Raw genomic sequence first — 18,899 nt, forward strand, 5'->3', positions numbered from 1 at the left:
TTATTTTCGTTTGTTTATCTTCCTAAAACAGAATAAACATATATTTGTATATTTCGGTCTGTGGTCATGTGGAGTCGCGTGTCAGTAATCGGATGAGCCTCAGTGTCAGTGGACTGGCAGCGCACCGGGTTTGGCTCTGCGCGCCTCCGACACCTACTGACAACAAATACTCTGCTGCGTCACTTACTTTAATCTGGAGCTGCATCGAAGTCAGCACAGACAGTCGGGATCACAGCGGAAACCAGACGACTCTGCCTTCAAAATAAAATGTAGGCCAGACTTGCAAATTGAGAGTTTTCTAGTACTAGATTGATCAACATTTTGAAAACAAGGAGAAAAGAGCATAAAATATTTTCATGCTGTACCCAGTCGACAGCACAGTCACAGTAAGGTTTCTTTTGGTTTAATGGTGCAGTGACATCATTCAATGGAGGACAGGTGATGTTTTTCTGTAGACTAGCATTAGTTGTATTTTATAAAATATGTGAACAATTCTATATGCACCAGATGCATCAACTTCCCGTACACCAGTAAAATAAATATAATCTCACCCTGTAATTTGTTTCTCCTTTTGAGATATATATATTTTTTTGATTAAACTGCTTTGGTCTTTATTTTGAAAGTTCAGACCAGATGTCCTGCCCTATTCTGTGTGACTTGATACTTGATTTGCTTGGTTGCAAGCTCCATAGCAACCGAGCCGGTAGGAGAAAAAGTTGAGGTTTTGATTTTTTTTGTCTTTTAATCGATGAGTTATGCAGGAAATGACGGGTTTCTTCCCTAAAGTGAGGCTGCAGACTGAGGCGCTGCCTTGAAAAATGCCAGCCACCAAAGTTATCAAGACAAAACCAGTGGAGGCTTCAAGAAAAACCCTCGAAAAAACCAAACCGGTGAAGGTGAGAGCTGCTCACGAAGCACAAAGTGAACTCCAAGTTCCCGCTGTGCGTAAAAGCCGCGCATCGAGCTGCCCAAGGTGTCCGCAGAGGGACGTCTGTGAGAGGAGCACCGGAGCGCAGCGCACAGCCTTCAAAACGAGCTGTGAAAGGAGGGCCAGATCCAGCTCCACCGTTAGCAAAACGACCGAAAACTGTCCCAGAGCAAATCCGGACCATCGAAGGGCAACCAGCTGTGTGAAACATGCTGCTGCTAACCCAAAATGCCCCCAGATAACCGCCTGCCCCGGTCAGAGTGAGCGGAGGAGTGTCCGGGCTGAGACCAAGCATGCAAGTCAGAGGTGAGACAGACGAGACGTGTCTCAGATGACAGGCAGCGCTCCTTATGGTTTAGAGAAAAAATAAGGACTAGTTGAAAACAGTATCCTCCTTTTGTTGTAGGAGAGTTTTGACTGTCCCATATGCTGTAAAAGCTGCACCATAGGATTTGATATGTGATGGGTCCTATAGTCACTCTGAATAGAGTCTATGCTTTGTCTTTCCACGAGTTGCCATTTGTAGGCTGTTTATCTGCACTGAGCATCCGAGGCCGCATAAATGTTCTCATAAATAATCTTGATTCATTCTCTCATCCTGTACGATGAAAAAGTTAAAAGAAAAATATGGCGATACTTTGTGGTGGGGAGAGATAAAATTACTTCCTGCTGAAGCATCTTTTATTGCTGGAAATACAAATAAAACCTTTGACAAACATGCTTTTAGCATCATGAACGGATCAGAGGGTGGTGAAAACACTTTCTCAAAACTCTGCAGGAATTTCATCAGTGTGGAGCAAATTCACCTGGATCTCTGGGTCAAACATCAGACTGACTCACAGATGAGTTTAACAGCTGGACACAGGTGGAAATTTCAGCACATTGGACAACCTGGACAGCAATAGTATGCAGTATCTCTTAAAGGAGTATTTTTTTGGAATTTCTGCTTTGCTAGTTGAGTGTAAAAAGAGACAAAAATAAATCTGATCTTCTAGTCTAACTTTGAATCTCTAGAACCTGTAGTGCCCTTCTCTCTCTCTCTCTCTGTGTGTGTGTGTGAAAGTCAGTGTCTGGAGGTGAAAACCTTTGGCTGCCTCTTGCTTTGAAAAGCAGGTATACTGTCCTAAAGTACCTGTCTTCCTGCTGGTGTCTGCGGCCATCTGTTGCAGCGGATTAATGCCACACGCTTAACCACCCTGACATGACAGACCTGCAGGTGAACAGCTGCAAACCTGCACGTCAGCGCAAACATCCAGAAACAATTGAGGCTTTGTCCGGCAAGTTGAGAGTTGCTTAAACCAGGATAGAAGTCACCTGTGCTGTGCTTGCTGTGTGGTCATTTTTTGATAATAAAGTACACACAGACACCCTGTGTGAGCTTTCCCATCACTTCAGTGTCCTTTTTTCTGTCTCCAACCCAAATCTCATGCATGGATTTTTAGTCACCTGGTGAGCACTCAGATTCTGGGACTCTGGCAGGTCCCAGTGCCCAGGCTGGGAGCCAGTAGTCTAGATTAAACACTTCAACATTAAAGTTAAGACTGTGTGAGAATTCAACAACTGAAGAAATGTTTGTTTAAGATATTTCTTTTATATTTTTGTTTACCCTGTAGACAAACTGAAAGAACATCTTCTGATATTTGAATATTTTAGTTTCATTAGATTAATCACAAATGTGTCTGTATATTAAAACTTTACTATCTGCTTGTTCACAAGAGTTAGACTTTTTCCTGGACCAATTTGTTCCTGAGCAGGCAAAGACACCATCTGCACTCAGTCACATTATTATTATTCATGTGTTACTGCACAGAGAATAAACCAGAGTGTGTTTTTTTTTTTTTTGTTTTGTTTCAGTCACAAAGCTTTCACTGTCATCCCCCCAAACCCCAAGAAAAGAAGAGAGATCCAGAGAAGTGAGTCATCATATTTGTGTTACATCTCTGGTATGTGAATAGGTTTTACACCACTTTTTACATGTTGGGTTAATTGTTACGTGTGACTGGTTGAGCAGAGGCAGAGGCAGAGCTCGCCGCTCTAGAGGAACTTCGGCTGAGCAGAGCAATGGCTTACGTTTCCATTAACCCCAGCAGTGTCGGTGAGAGGCACACACAAAGGAAGATCTTCATGTTGAATAATGTGTTTACTTTGTCAATTAATCTGACTACAGTTGTGCGTGTGTGCACAGGAGGCTGTATGACCCTGGAAGAAGTACGGTCGAAGCAGCAGCAGGAAATGATGCAAGCAAAGAGGAAACATAAACCGGTCTGACAACTTTCAGCTTTTACATTCCAGGCATTAAACTGAGTCACAGTTCTACATCAGGAACTTTAACATTCATTATGATCCTGATCAGTTATAGATACTGAAGTTTGTTTTTGTTTTTTTTTTAGTTGTGGCTTGCATACAGCTATACCCATCCCACATGGGCTTATACGAATTACTGTAAATGAGATCCAGTAAATAATACTACAAAGACATAAAAAAGGCACAAAAGCGATACATTTAATTTTTATAATGATTTATAATAATAATATAATATATAATTTCTGATGATGGCATGTAGTGCAACAAGTAAGGTGTAAAAGCAGAAAAAGTCACCTTCAACATGTCCATGCTCTGCAACAAAGAGAAGAGAAGAGAAAATATTTGACTAGAGAACCAAAGTTAAATTTTTGACTTTAAGTAATGGGTTTCCTGGTAGTATAGTTATTTTTAAAAACACTAACACCTGATATTAAACAGAGACTACCAGTCACCTTAAACATGGTCTCTTGATCATAGTAGTTATTACCAATTTGTCAGAATTTATTTAACAAAGATCTAAAAAAAAATGCAGAACCTTTAACTGCTCTTATATGAATGAGTACACATGTATTCCTTCAGCACAGTGCCGATATGCCAAGAAAATTCAGGTTTTTTTCTGCTTGTCATCGTCGTTGTTGTTTCAGATGAAGACACACGTGATGGAGCGCACACCTGTCCTGAAAAGCTGAGCATCACCTCTCTCCTCGTCTCAGCTGGCAGCTCAACTTCTCACTGTAGTTGCTGAACACCAAGCTCACAAACTGGGTTCAAATACATATTCAGATACAAATTTGAAGTGAAACATGGTTAGAAAAATGACTTGTACTCAAATAAGGAGACAATTTCAAGCAGCATTATACTATATGATTTGTATAGTTGTTTAGTTTGTCATGTGTTTTCTATATAATTTATATGTCATGTACAAATCAAATAGTTTAAAGAGTTAGTTCATCCAAATGAATAAAAAACTGATTTTCTCTCTCAGATTTTCTCTCTCTGTTTAGATCTAGATGCAGATTATTCACAAACTGGCAACCTGAAAGCTTTTTTATTCATTTCTGGACTGCTCTAGAAAGGATTACAAATGAACTGACGGACCTTTAAGGAGGCCATCGCTCAGATCTTGTCTGACTTGACTTTGGTGTGACAAATTGATTAGCATGTGACGTGAGTACTTAATAATGAACTTTTTGTCAAATTAATGTGGTGGAGTCAAAGCATAAAGTGGCAATAAATTAAAACAGTAAAATACTCCAAATTGAACTGCAGTAGTTGAGGAAATATACTTGTTTACTTTTACAAACTTCAAAGTAATGTTAATTTTCCTTGATAAGAAAACATTAAAAGTATACTTAATATCCATTAGTAACAAAAATAGTCTCCTTGTTTCTGTTATTCTCTCATCCACCAACAGAGTTCGTACTGCGCCTCTTTCAGAAGCAGTAAAGGTACACAGGGCAGGATAGTGAGGATGACCATACAGCATACTGCGTGAACGATAACTGACTTGTGTTCGGGGAACATTTGATTCCTTCTAAAAAATAAGCTACTATTTAAAAAATATCAATTTTATAGTCTTTATAGTCAGAACATAGAGCTTGAAAGACATTAACAGTATCCTAATATACGGTTACAGTCAGACATAATGAACTACCGGACAGGATAATATGTTTGTTTTCATTCGGGTGATGGTATCGTTACATCGACAGTCTTTGGATAACGCACACAGATACACAGATTAAAGAACAGGGAGACAAACGCCAGCAACGGAGCTTTGTCTCAGGCATACATAATTAAAATGTCATATTAGGTGACTGAAACAGCCAAGTGCGCGTGCGTATGAGATATTGCAATAGCTGTAGTCTATGCAGCTGTTCTGCGTGGCCATGATTGTAGTCCAATAAAGACGCCATTCTGTGACGCTGATGCTGCATTCAACGAATCCTCGTCAGCTCCGTCTACTCAGTGCCGAGTACTAAAGAACTAAGTCTGTTATGATGATTTTATTAGAGAAAATGATTTTTAGCAGTTATTATAATATTCGTATTCATAGTTCATTATTAAAAACATTTACGATTCCCACAGAAAATAGAGATAGAGATTAATCTTATGAGTCGGGTTTGAATAAAATGGTTTTTAACTGTGAAAAAACTTGATGATGGCTTTATCAGTCATTTCAAATCACGTAGAAAGACACAAAACCAAATTCTGATTGACATGAACGAATGTATTTCGTATATGTGGAAACTATATCAAAAAGAGATTTCCCCGAGTTATCCTTGGGAATATTTTGGTGTTTACTTTATGTGAAATAATACAATAACCCTTTTCTGCCTTATTGTTAGCAAAAAAAATAATTATGTACAATTCTCAAACAGAAATTTATAACGCTTCCACGTTCACTACCTGTGTTTTATCACTTCATTTGCTTGTACGTGTGCACTTTCTGTTGTTCAAGCCATATTTTCGACAAACAGTGAAGGCAGCATGATTCGGTGGCTACTGAGCTGATCTTTGTGCGAACGAAGCACAGCGGTCGCAGTTTAGCAACAGACAGCAAACACACATACACACACATACTCAGACGAAAGACGGCTTAGGAGACAGCTTTTGGACCCGAAAATTCATACATACAGCGATTATACAGTGACAGCGACGGCCTTAAAATGGTAAGAAGACACTTCAGAGTTGGTAACGTAAGCCGGTGGCGCTATTTTCTTATGACAATCAGTCTAGCCAAGAACTAGCTGGCTAATGCTAATCGGTTAGCGAACTGTTTTCCTGACTCATTATTGAGCAGCCCGAGAAGCTAGGCTGCCATTTTACACCAACAACACAGGCAGCTCATCTATCCTGGGCACTGCGGCTAGCTCGACCAAGACAGTATTTGTCTTAAATATATTCCAAACACAAAATCTTCAATTAAGTGGATTATAAATGTCGTCCAGATAGAGATTATATTTGGATTTAAAGCTAGTCCAGCCAACGCCAAGCAGTCAAGCTAATGTTACTTACAAGCTAACTTGCTAATCGAGCCTTAGAAGCTAACGATAGCTAGCAGCATTGCGTAGCAGTGTCTGACACCATTCGCAGCTGTACGTAGGAAAATCTCAGTAAATATTTTTTAAAGCAGTTACTGAGTAGCTTAATCTTATATTGTAGAATGATTACACGGTCTTTATTTAGCTGACGCTACTACATATGATCATTAAATACAACAGATCGGTCCTCTGCCGGTTTGGAGTGAAGGATAGTGATTTGAACCTGACACAGGACTCCCACACTCCTGGAATACCTGGTAAAGACCCTGTCTTCGCCACTTCCTAGGCGTTCAGTTGTTTGTAAAATAGGAAGTAAAAGAGAAATTACTGATGAGAAAGAATGCTTATGATCCCTCTGTTGGGAGAAAATATCGTTGACTCTTTGTCTTTGATTTCAATGAAAAGTTAGAATACATAATTGGTGATTTTTAAATTCTAATGTATTATGTTTTCGTTAGGGAAGTTTGTAAATAGTTAACTTTGATGGGGCTGTCATGAAAAAGTTGTGGAGTGCTTTTGAAAAAGAGAACCCTTCAATCAACATCAAATGATGTTTTCTCTTATGTAGTTTTTAAGACGATTTTCTATGATGTATACCTTTACTTTGCTTAATAAGGTGGTAGTTGTTTTTCATACCAACATAGGTTTATATAAATATGCATTTATGGAAGATTTGACTGTTTTGAACTTGACCCATAGCTCCCACATACACGAAAGAGCCACTGTATATCAAAATAGTCATTTGCAGGCCTGTAGATGATGGGAAACAGCGTGTCTCCCTTGGATAGTATGGACTGTATTTGTATCTTATTTTTGTTTCCCTGGAATGATCAAGATACTTCTCCTGGAAGAAAATATTGTGAGCTGCTTGACAGTTTAGATGACCTTGTCCTTAATTCTAAAGTGGAAAAAAACACATTTGGCACAGGCGGTTGCCTTTAGTTTAGAGGATTAAAAGAAACCTACTGTTGTGTTCAGTGACACGTCACAAGGGAAAAGAAGTTTACAGTTTTTATGCAGTGAATCAAAATAATAATAAATCATACTAGAGGTGTATGATGTTGTATTTTGAAGCTGACATAGCCCAGTGCTGATACTATGTTGATAGATTTATCAATTTCTGTAATAGTATTGGTAAATTGAGGAAAATTTGTCCAAGGAAATTAATTAATTCTTTTCGTGATCTTACGTAGATCTAAATATGCGTTCTGTTATTGTTGTTACTTTTCAGTCCTTGGTAACATCCAGTTTTTCTATGTGGTCATGTCAGCTTAGTTTTAAAGTTGACTCACTACAAGGGACTACAGTTTTCTTTTTGCACTGTTTATACTGAGTGATGAGGCTTAATTGTACATGTGTGGACATCCCCGCAGATTCAGTCTGTTTGAGCAGAAGGATCTGTACGTGTTTGCAGACCCAATTCATCTTTGCATGCATGGTTATTTAGAGACTTATGCCCAGTAAGGAAGCAAGGAAATTGTTCATATCCTCACTTCCATTTGTTACATACTATCTACTGGAATTTGTCAGTCCCGGAAGACACATGTATATTCAAAACAACACAAAATTAGTGACTGCACTGTTAGCTGTCTTTTTGGCAGTTGTGTAAGACAATGCTTTATTGATCCTCCAGAGGGGAAATCCAGTTATTATTAATGTGGAGGTACTGGTGTGTTACCTTCAAAGATTCCTTGTCTTGCGGGTTTGACAAGTATATTGTATATCTATTTAGGGTGTTCAGAGATGTTTATACTACATGGAGCACATGTTGCACTCATTATGCCCTTTCACAACAGCTCACTCACTCAGGCTGAGTTTAGCAGACTGATGCTTCCTCTGCTCAACATTACTTGCAGACGCAACTGAAATCAGTTTGCATTAGTGTTCGGCTAGTGCACCTTCTAGGGCAGCATTGTTGGAACATAACAATGTGCTTTTTGTTGTTGTGTTCAATACATGTAGTAAAATCACTTTGCTCCTGACAAAATTCAAAGTCATGTCAGTCATAACTGGACTGTCCTACCTCCTCTTTTATCTAATCTGACCCATACAGATTTGTCTGGTTAATATGTATACAGTGCTGTGAAGTGACAGTGCTCTGGGCAGTGGTTGTAAAGTCAATCCAAAGGGGCCGTGAGTCTCTGCTTGGCTGCTTTTCTGAATGCTGAGCAGAGCAACAAAAATCAAAAGCTGCTTACGTTAATGAAATGTCCTCCCTCACTGCCTAACCTGACACACGATTGGTTTGCGTACACATAGACACACTTTACGAGCATGTCAGTGTTCATGAATTACACTTCACTGTGATTCAGATTCAGCTGAAGCTTTATTGCTCTTTATGACTCACCCTAAAAGTTTGATACTTCTGCTTTGGTCACCAAAACAAATCAACATCTAATCCTAAAGTCAAAATAATGGAGGTGTTTCTGTGATGTGACTCTGTACTCTGTGAAAAGTGATGGAAGGCTCTTACGTGTGTGTTTTGGTGTCAAATATATTGATTTTCAACACATACTGATTTTCAATAGGATTTAGCTCAGTTGGATTTTTTTTTACTCTCTTGTTACTTGAAAATACATAAGATTGCACTGTTTTGTTTTTTTACTTGCACTTGTTGAATGTGTGACAATTTCAGAGGGTTTTAAACATTTGTACTACCTCAACAATATTGTTTTTATTAATGGAGCTGTAATTCATTTTTACTACTGTCACTTTGCTGTTCTCTGGTACTTGCCCAGAAAAGTCATACCCCATTGTCATATTAAAGCCTTGTTACAGTATATTTATATTTAAAGAAAATATAACATCGCTTGCCACTCAGTGTAATTTTTTTCCCCGTGGTATGGAAAGGGTATTCAATAATGACATTTTTAGTGCTGCATTGAAGTTAGAAACCGTATCATGACAATGCCAGTGTATTTTGCTGTGGTTTTTATTGTTTGTGTGGTAAATGTAGGGTTTTAAGTTGTTGAATCTGGCCAGGACACACAGTGACCAGGGTAATCAGATTTGCCAGGCTGAGCTTTTTTTCCCACGACCACCACTCCCCCCTCTTTCTTTCTCTATGTCACTCTTTCCATCACTCCACGCATTTTTCCTGCTCAGCAAATCTCTCTCATACACACTCAGTTCTGAGATGGAGACACTTTGGTTCCTCAATTGAGGTAATACCTGCTGCACTATAAAGACAGTAAAAGCATATTTGTTGAGGGAGAGTACAAACCATCTGCTGAATGCAGGTGAGCTTTGTCTGCAAGCCACTTTGGCAGATAAACATCACCTCGCAGTCCTAATATTTTATATTCGGGATCAGAACTTAGTTTGTTAACTGTGTTTTGTAATAATATTAGAATTTACATGGTCAGTGACTTCTGGCTATTGTTGACAGCAGAAGTGTAGCAGAGAGGATGACATCCCCCAAAAGGCAATGGTAGGGGAAATAGTGGAGTACGAGTCTGAATATCCTGTCAAATGAACACATACTTGCACGGCTGCACATGTGGACTAGGGGTGCATTTCTTTTGTGACACTGCATTGATACTCAAAAGCAATATTGATTTTTAAATAATAGTTTGCATGATTGCAAAGATTTGCACCTGTGGTTAATATTGTGTTGTGTTGAGACCTCCGTGAACTAGATAGCAGTGATCTATCATTGAAATCGTTTTATGTAAGGCAGCGTGAGGCCAGGGATTACTGTGGTCCTTAAACTGAGTCAGTGGGTCACTGTGACTGAATGTAACTGATAGTGTGAACTTAATAATTTTATAATGACATTGTCAATGAAACTGTATTAAAATCCTCTTAATACTTATCTGGGATGTTGGATATGTGCATCTCTAATAAGGCTGATTGTTTTTGTTATTGCTTAATCTCCTTCTTATTTTCTGAACCAGGTGATTAATCAATTAAATGTCATAATATAGTAAGAATGTCTGCTATAATTTCTTATTACTCAAGGTTGTTTCCTTTATTCCTTTCTATTTACAGTCATATATAACAACAAAAGTGCATCAGATCTTTACAGTTGAGAAGCTGAAACTTGCAAATGTTTTTGGCTGAACAGAGGTTACATTGTTTCTCCTGGTTGCACGACTCCATCATGAATACAGGCCCACTAGACTCAACAGCATTTGTTGACAGACACATCCAGACTAGTTGCTCCCTGAAAAGAACATGTTCTTCGAAATGTGTCATGACCTTTGAACTTCACTGCCATTCCCACCACGTGTGAACGAGGAGCGTGGCAGCTGTGGTGCTGTTGTTGATGACCTGACATGGGATTCCAGTTTCACAACAAACTTAGTGGAAACTGTTGCCACACAGCCAGCCGTTCACATCCTGTTTGTGCTCCTCCTCCTCCTCCTTCTGCTGTCATAGCTGTGGAACTGATTATAGGTCAGATACTGTACTGATACCTTCCGGTGTGGGAATCTGAAATCTGATCCCAACGCTGCTGTGAAGGGCACCTTTCTTTACCACCAGTGAATAGAAGAGCAAGTGACTGAGAGAATGAACGGTCTACCTTCTGTTGTTGAATGGCTACTTGGAGGTATTGTCTGCTCTTGTTGCTATGGCAACTACCAGAGCCCCTCAGGTAGGGCTGCCTTTCTGAGGTTAGCGAGGATGTGTTGAAGAGGAGTGGAGGCTGAAGCAGGTCTAGAGTCTAGGCTGAGCTGTGTGGGCTCATCGCTGACAGGCCCAGCTCTGCATTCATCAGTTAACAGCCCAGCCAGCATCCTAATTTTGTATGAGCCAATTCCAATTCCAGTGTTAATGTCTCAGCCCTTTTAATATTTGTGGATCTGGCTAATATGAAGCTCATAGTTCTCATCTGTAACTGCACTGTTTTCAAATAGTCAAATCAAAGCCGTGTGTGCCATGTGTGCCATGTGTTTTATGGATGTGTTTTATGTTGGATGTGTATTATGTATTAATTACATGTGTAATGTAAAAATGAACATGTGCAGGATCAGTGGGAAAACATTCAGGTCAGGTCAGCGTGCTCGTTAAGGTTACCTTTCTCCCTTTACTTGAGAGAGGGTTTATGTGAGATGCTGAACTTTACACATCTCTGCCCACCAGTTGCTTATGTCTTTGCTTTGCACAGCATCATCTTTGTGTGTATTTTGATATGTGAGTGAGTGTTTGCTTCAAGGTCTCCCTACTCTTCCATTTGCTTTTATCTTCAGGACCTCCTATTTTTCTATATGACTGACTCTGTGCTGTTTTGTTGAAGGGATGGATACCAGGTCATTTGGTTGTGTGCTCTTTTCTTGTCTGTCAAGAGCTGCTCTGCTCCTTACTGGTCCAGTTCATGTCCACTTTCTTACAGGAGTAGTCCTTGTTTGTTCACACTTCCCAGCCTTCATATATTCATTGAGAGTGTTAAATATTCTGTTGTATGCTGTGCTGATACTGTATGCTTATACAGGAGTGTTGATGATGGAGTACATGCTTTGAATTCCTTAGAAATAGCTGTGCATTGTTCCAAAGTAAGCAGATCGGATGGCATGCAGCAGATGATAGGACATTCATTACAATCATAAGAAACTTAAGACTTGACTTGGACTGAGTTGTGAACATCTCTGCTGTTGTGTACCCTTAGCAGGTTAGCATGTTAATTTATTTAAAAAAAACTGTCTGGTTAAAGTTTAAATTGGACTGATAGTCTGCAAATTAACCAGGCCTCTGTAACTTGTGGACCTAGAATCACTTTGTGTGCTTGTGCTTGCAATCTATGGTGGGTGGCTCTTGTATTGTTTTATCCTGCTGGATGAATATAAAAAGGCTTTATGTTGTGCAGGTTCTAAGTTGCTTCCTGTTAAAGTTACTCAAGTGAATAGATATAAAATCATTTGTTGTAATCACTTTTGAAAATCTGGTTTTGGTGAAGTTATTTGGCAGAATTAATTTCAGGACATTTCTCATTTGAGCGTTTGTCAAATCCTTAATGTTGCAACAGGTTAGGTAGAAATGTAGTTTCAGCTTATGCAGCTGCTGTTAAGTGTGTAGGAGAGGTGGAAGGCAAGCTTTTTTTTTAGTGACTGATGAAGGCTTGCTGTTGTGATGGAGATGATGTTCTGGGCTGATGCGCTGATTCAAGCCAAGCCAGCACATGTATGTGAAAAAACCTTGCCAATGTGCCTGGCACTTAATTTTGTGTCAAGGGTTGGGTCAGCTTCTGTATATTAATTTCTGAAAATGTTAGAACTGCAATGATTAGTTGATCAAAAGAAAATTAAATACCACCTATTTTGGTATTAGAGAAACGACTAATTGTGGAAATAAACAGATTAATTGATGGTGAAAATAATCTTTATTTACTGCTCTAAAACATGACATATGAATATTTAAATATAATTATGTGTCATGAGCAACTTGCCACAAATGCACATATTTGCTGTCTCAAAGACAGAAATTTCAATGTTTTGGTCTCCCACGTTTTTAAAAGCAGCAGCCGTATCGCTGAAGCTGCTCAGACATCAAGCATTCATTCATTGTCCAAAAGCCAGGACTGGTCATCAGCAACAGGAAGTAAACAGAGCAGGTCAATCAGTTTCCTCCCCTCTTCCACTAACAGACTATTGCACTTGGGTCACGTCCTGAGTCTCTGGCCCTAATGGCTGTGAATGGCCAGTGATGGGCAGCGCTGCATGCCTGGTCCTTCTAAATATAGCTGCACCGCCTACATGTACACAGCAGTTTCTGCCCATACACCCTCCTGTTTGCTTCTCTGTTTCTCTGAGGCTGAATTTACACAGTAAGGCCTAAGCACTCTGTGTTTTTTCCAATGACTGTTCACAGATATTCTGGGGTCTCAACAACAATAGTAGTAGTAATAATAATAATAATAGATTGATAATAATATTAGAACATTGTCAACTCTGTCTGTGAGTGTCTCATTTTCTCTCTCCCTGTGGCTTTAAAGATGTTGATGCTGCAAACTCTGTGAGGCACTCCGTCTCTTCTTGCCCTGGCAGTGAGGATGAAATTACAGCTTTAGGTTTCTCAATTAGTCTTAATGAAGTGGCCTTCTTGGACCATTGTCAGTGCCACTGCTAAAGCAACTGGATTTACTCTTGTGATAATATCACAGTCATGACCTAACCTCATGTTCAATAAGATCGTGGACCATTTCACGTAAGAACCTCCTTAGCTGAAGAGACAATGTTAATAGCTCAGTGGCATGCCCCACTCTTATGTGAAGCAACTGATGTACTCAGGATGTCTTTTAACAACATGATAAAACATTGTGTAGCACTTAAAGGTATACTATGCATGTTTTTCCTTAAACACAGCATGTAGACTCCCACAAAAATAATCCCCCTTAGTCACTGCTCTTGACCCACTGGGATCATAGTGTGTAACAGTGAGTGTATCTGCAAAGATTATTTTCTTTTCTTTTTTTCTTTAATCTGTGTTAGGTATGTTTTTGGGTAGCAATGATTCTGGAGAAAGGTAATTTCTCCAGATTAGTAAGTCTCATTTCCAAATCCATATTAACCAAATACACACACTTTGTAATTGTGACTCACCAGCCCAGCATTCAACTGTCCTTCTCACTTACTGTACATCTGAATATCGTGTTTGCAAACTGCACCTGACAAATCCTGAAAATTATGTCTTTAAAGGTTTGAATAAAGTTTTCTGGCAAATGCTTGTAAAGTGACAACAGTTTTATAATGGCCTAAAAGAAACTTTGTACAGAAAGGAGTCTGGGCACTGTCTTGCTTGGACTGGAGTAAATCAGGGAGATGTTAAAGTGGACTAATCTGTCATTAGCAAGAGTGACGTCATGGTCTGGTCAGCACTGTGTCTACAGGGATCAGAGCCAACAAATTAATCCATATAACCCACCTGAGCAATCGCTACTGACTGGGATTTGAAATTAGTGCTGATAGTCAACTTCTCTTCATATTTTTAGCTTGTTTCCTCACAGCAAATCTGAATCAAAGATCGTTAATCAAAATGTATTTTTTCCTCATATTACCTTTGTAGGTCATCTAGTGAGGCGTGCCAAAGCTTTAAGGTGGAGGAGTGGCAGACAGCGCCACCCAGGTGTGCAGAGTGGGGCTGCATCCCATCTCGCAACCGACAACCAGCCTCCTGAAGCACTGCTGCTGCTGCCAGATGGACCGCACACTCTGAGAACAGAGCAAGTCAGGACAGAAATCAACTGAGGAGAGGAGCCGGGGGGCCTACGCTCACTGGAGCAGGAAAGGGAGGACATTGTTCGGTAGGGAGAGGAGAGGAAAGGACAAGGGGCTCTAAGATGTCGTCAAACAGGACCCAGAATCCCCACGGACTGAGACAGATAGGTCTGGACCAGATATGGGACGACCTGCGGGCTGGAATCCAGCAGGTGTACACACGGCAAAGCATGGCTAAGTCACGCTACATGGAACTGTACACGTATCCTGTCATATGAGTGAGGGTTGATGCTGTGATCAAAGCTTTTAATGTTGGGTAGATTTATATAGATATGCCTCTAGAACCGAAACATTTACCTGATTCATCTGCTCAGCAAACGAAAAGAAAAGCAATTGCAAAGCAAAATTTACTGGTTCTAACCTTTATAGGTATGTGAATATATGTGCATTTTGGACTATTGGTCAGAAGAAACAATCAGGATTGAAACAGGTCAGCACTGGCTTTGGAAATTGTAATGCGTAGTTTTTGCTATTGTCTGACATTTTATGGACCAAATAATTGTTTGAGAAAAGAATTGTCAAATTAACTCGAAACACATGCAAGTATCTATGTAAACAATCATATATATTTTAATTATTAACAGTTCTACACTCTAACGTATTGCCATATTAGCTGACGTATCCTACAGTTTGCTTGTGAGATAAAATTGATCTCAATTAAGGCTAAACTTTTAAAAATTAAGTTCAGTTGACAGTGGAAAATATTTATTAGTGTTGTACCACTTCTTGCTCCAAACACCATCTTGTGCGTTACATAATTATTGATCAACTCCATAAATTGTATATTTGTAACATTGAAATTTTGACATGTTCACTTTTTAGGGAAGTGCAGTTTGTGAGTTACACCTACTCAGGCTTACTACATTTTAAACATGCAAAAGTGAGAGTGAGTGCATGATGGGAGTGTAAAGTGCAAAGGCACATCTTCGTGGGAACATTTTTTTGTTTGACAACCTCACTTCCTCACTTCACTTCTCACACACATTTCCAGAAATAAAGGATATCATAATTTCCCTGAAGTATGAAGTGCACACACCCAGCCATATAAGCCTAGAACTGTAATCCAGTCCTATTAGGCAGAAAGAACAGCACCAATTTAAAATAAATACAAATTAGAACTTGTATGACATATTTGTCTTTATGAGCGTTTGGGCCCAAGTCTGGATCACTGATCAACAATTCTAGCAAGCTTTCTTGTAGATGTACACTCTCATTACAAGAAACTAAATGTGAGGAATAAAATAGCCAGTGTTGTTCCTTTTATTTTTATTCCTCTTTAACCTCCATCAGCAGCATTTAGAGACGAATTAAACTTTATATCAGTTTTATCCATTTTACAATATTGGTGACAATACTTCAGTCTGCAGCATGTAGTTTCTCTGTGTTTATTCCTTAACCCTTCCCTCAGACATGTATATAACTATTGTACCAGCGTCCACCAGTCCAGCCAGGGCAGGGGCTCTGTGCCTCCAGCCAAGCCCTCCAAAAAGTCCACCACTCCAGGTGGGGCTCAGTTTGTAGGCCTGGAGCTTTACAAGCGCCTCAAGGAGTTCTTGAAGAACTATTTGACCAGCCTGCTCAAGGTGAGCACCCTCACACTGTTCAGAAGACCTCATCACTGGGATCTTAACACTATAAATTTTTCTCTGCATTTTGCCAATATTCTCTTTGTATTTGTTCTTTGTCTTTCTATTGCCTCCATCCTGGTTTTCACTCTAGGATGGCGAGGATCTAATGGATGAGTGTGTGTTGAAGTTTTACACCCAGCAGTGGGAGGATTACCGTTTCTCTAGTAAGGTCCTCAATGGGATCTGTGCCTACCTCAACCGCCACTGGGTCAGACGAGAGTGTGATGAGGGACGCAAGGGAATCTACGAGATCTACTCAGTAAGTCCAGTATCTGCATGGCTTCTGTTTTGCTAGCAGCACCTAATAGATCCTTTTGGGTCATGCTGGTCACAGTAAAGGTTAACTGAACACAGAAGGTCTATTTGGATCAAAACAGATAAGTATAAGTTTCTAATCTGTAATGTCTCAATATATGCAGTTCCGTGGAAAAGAACTGAAATTTATATTTTGTGTTGCCACAGAACATGAGAGATGCTAACAGCCTTCCAGGGTTGCTGTGGGCACTGTAAATTCAAAGTGGTAACACTGTGTGCTACTGTGGAACTTAACTTGACTGTAGGGCAGGGCAGTATGGTGAAAAATCTGATCATGATCATTTTTTTCCATATTGATTAATATTGCTATTTATCTTAATTTATAATCTCATAAGATTCATGTTAGTGTTCATACTGCATCAATTTAAAAGGATTTCTTAACTCAAATCCTTTTAAGAGTACAATATGAGATATTTTTTTTGAAACTTTTGGTTTGATGTCAATGCCTTGTGTGATGCAGATCATACTGAAAGGAATAGGAATAAAGCCAAAGTAACAAACATGCAGCCTGAGGTCTTGACCTTTCGTTAACCTTCTCATTCTCGTCCCTTCTTCACCCGCTCCCCCTCCCCTTCACTGCTGTTTCCTACCAGCTGGCTCTTGTGACCTGGAGGGAGTGTTTATTCCGACCCCTCAACAAACAGGTGTGTTTAGTTTCTTTTTATAGAAGTGGAGTGAGAAATCAAGTGGCAGAGCACAGTACAATTTAAAATCTTATGTTTTTTTCTCATGTTTGTGTGCATTAATCTTGCCTGTGACATTCTGTTCATCATAGTTACGTCAGTTTTATTTTTGTCATTCTTGAAATAATAATCTGTCTTGCAGGTAACAAATGCTGTGTTGAAGCTGATAGAGAGAGAGAGGAATGGCGAGACTATTAACACCAGACTGATCAGCGGTGTGGTCCAGTCCTATGGTAGGTCGCTAAGCTCAGTGAAGAAATGGAGAAACAACCACCACTCTTGGCAGACATTAGATAAAGGAAACAGAAAGAAATATGCTAGAGAAATATCCTTTAGTGATCATTTAAAGTTAAGTATTGCTATGACTGTTGGCACTTAAAGGAAGTGTGAGCCACCACATCTCCTAAATGAGACAGACATCTAGGATAAATGACTCTGTCTGGAGAGAAGTCAAGGTGGATTAGATCTCAAATTAAAGCTAAAACAGACAAAATGTATTTCAGTACCATCTGCTGTTTATAGGTTCATTAAATTTTGGATAGCACTAGATATTAAAAGTCAGTTCTAGCAGTAATGTTTCCCATTGTCTGTTGTTTTATTTAAAGAACTTTTTATTCAGATAACCACAATTTTTTTAAAATGAAAACATTCAATTTCATTCAATTTCAATTCTTTTTAGCACATCTCAGCTGATTTCTCAAATTAACACAAAGTTATTAGACACAACCAGCTTAAAGGTTGAATCATGCTCATTAGCTGTGAATGTAACATCCAGCAATGTAATTGCTAGTTTATGATGTCGTTCTCTGAATGAAGTCGTGGTGATGAGTTGTAACACCGCAAATTAATAGCTGCTCTGTCTGCTGTGTGTCACCTCTCCTTTTCCAGTTGAGCTCGGTCTGAATGAGGAGGACGCCTTCGCCAAAGGACCCACGCTGTCTGTGTACAAAGAGTACTTTGAATGTCAGTTCCTCACTGACACGGAACGTTTCTACACACGTGAGAGCACAGAGTTCTTGCAGCAGAACCCCGTCACCGAGTACATGAAGAAGGTAGACAGTCTTTCCTCTTCAACTACATACAGTTGTGAATGAATGAATGAATGGATTCAGCAGGTTTGTTGCAGATATTATGAAAGAGTTACTTGTGTTGCTTCTTTAAAACTGACCTCAGGGTAACATTTTAACAGAGAATGAATGTGATGACCTTGTCGATATAATATTCATTTTGTGTGTGCCATTTTTGCTCAGGCGGAGGCCCGTCTGCTGGAAGAGCAGCGGCGTGTGCAGGTTTACCTCCATGAATCCACCCAGGACGAGCTGGCCAGGAAGTGTGAGCAGGTCCTCATAGAGAAACACCTGGAGATCTTCCACACCGAGTTTCAGAACCTTCTGGATGCTGACAAGAATGAAGGTAAACCTGCTATTTTAAATGATCTAACTTAACTCGGTGGCTACAGTCTTAATTGAAATTGAGAAAAGTAAAAACAGTAGGGAAGGTCTGGTCTTTTCCCCATGAACAGCAGATTCTAACTGAGCAATAGCACCACATTTTATTTAGAAGGATTTTTGACTGAACAACTCAGCTAACATCACAGACCTCTGCTGATAACACTGTTGCCACTCTTTTTATGTCTTCCTAGACTTGGGCCGGATGTACAACCTGGTGTCACGGATCACAGACGGTCTGGGTGAACTGAAAAAACTTCTAGAGACCCACATCCACAACCAGGGACTGGCTGCCATCGAGAAGTGTGGAGAGGCTGCGCTCAACGTATGGACCTTTTG

The 18,899-nt window shown here is 39.7% G+C and overlaps 2 protein-coding genes across 4 annotated transcripts in view; both read left to right on the forward strand.

Annotated features, from left to right (window-relative positions):
- Positions 1 to 18,899, forward strand: part of LOC124049514 (cullin-1) — a 29,115-nt gene that overhangs the window by 4,043 nt on the left and 6,173 nt on the right. Inside the window, exons 1-9 of one of the 2 annotated variants that reach the window (XM_046371243.1) lie at positions 5,716 to 5,901; positions 14,275 to 14,688; positions 15,895 to 16,069; positions 16,206 to 16,373; positions 17,023 to 17,073; positions 17,255 to 17,345; positions 18,001 to 18,164; positions 18,363 to 18,525; positions 18,755 to 18,885. In XM_046371243.1, coding sequence (XP_046227199.1) covers positions 14,549 to 14,688; positions 15,895 to 16,069; positions 16,206 to 16,373; positions 17,023 to 17,073; positions 17,255 to 17,345; positions 18,001 to 18,164; positions 18,363 to 18,525; positions 18,755 to 18,885 — 1,083 coding nt within the window. In that variant the 5' untranslated portion in view covers positions 5,716 to 5,901; positions 14,275 to 14,548. Of the gene's footprint in view, positions 1 to 5,715; positions 5,902 to 8,738; positions 8,747 to 14,274; positions 14,689 to 15,894; positions 16,070 to 16,205; positions 16,374 to 17,022; positions 17,074 to 17,254; positions 17,346 to 18,000; positions 18,165 to 18,362; positions 18,526 to 18,754; positions 18,886 to 18,899 lie in introns of those variants that run through there. The other variant, XM_046371244.1, reaches the window with a different exon arrangement.
- zgc:194621 (uncharacterized protein LOC795037 homolog) lies at positions 399 to 4,435 on the forward strand. 2 transcript variants are annotated; one of them, XM_046371249.1, is made up of 5 exons: positions 399 to 1,234; positions 2,783 to 2,841; positions 2,940 to 3,023; positions 3,096 to 3,190; positions 3,877 to 4,435. In XM_046371249.1, the coding sequence occupies exons 1-5, from the start codon at positions 819 to 821 to the stop codon at positions 3,919 to 3,921; spliced, it is 699 nt and encodes a 232-aa protein (XP_046227205.1). In that variant the 5' UTR covers positions 399 to 818; the 3' UTR covers positions 3,922 to 4,435. The 2 variants fall into 2 exon arrangements, with proteins under 2 accessions (XP_046227205.1, XP_046227206.1); XM_046371250.1 differs by having other exon boundaries at positions 404 to 1,234; positions 3,114 to 3,190; positions 3,877 to 4,430.

The sequence above is a fragment of the Scatophagus argus genome, chromosome 18 (genome assembly GCF_020382885.2).
Source record: "Scatophagus argus isolate fScaArg1 chromosome 18, fScaArg1.pri, whole genome shotgun sequence".
NCBI classification, from domain to species: Eukaryota; Metazoa; Chordata; class Actinopteri; family Scatophagidae; genus Scatophagus; species Scatophagus argus.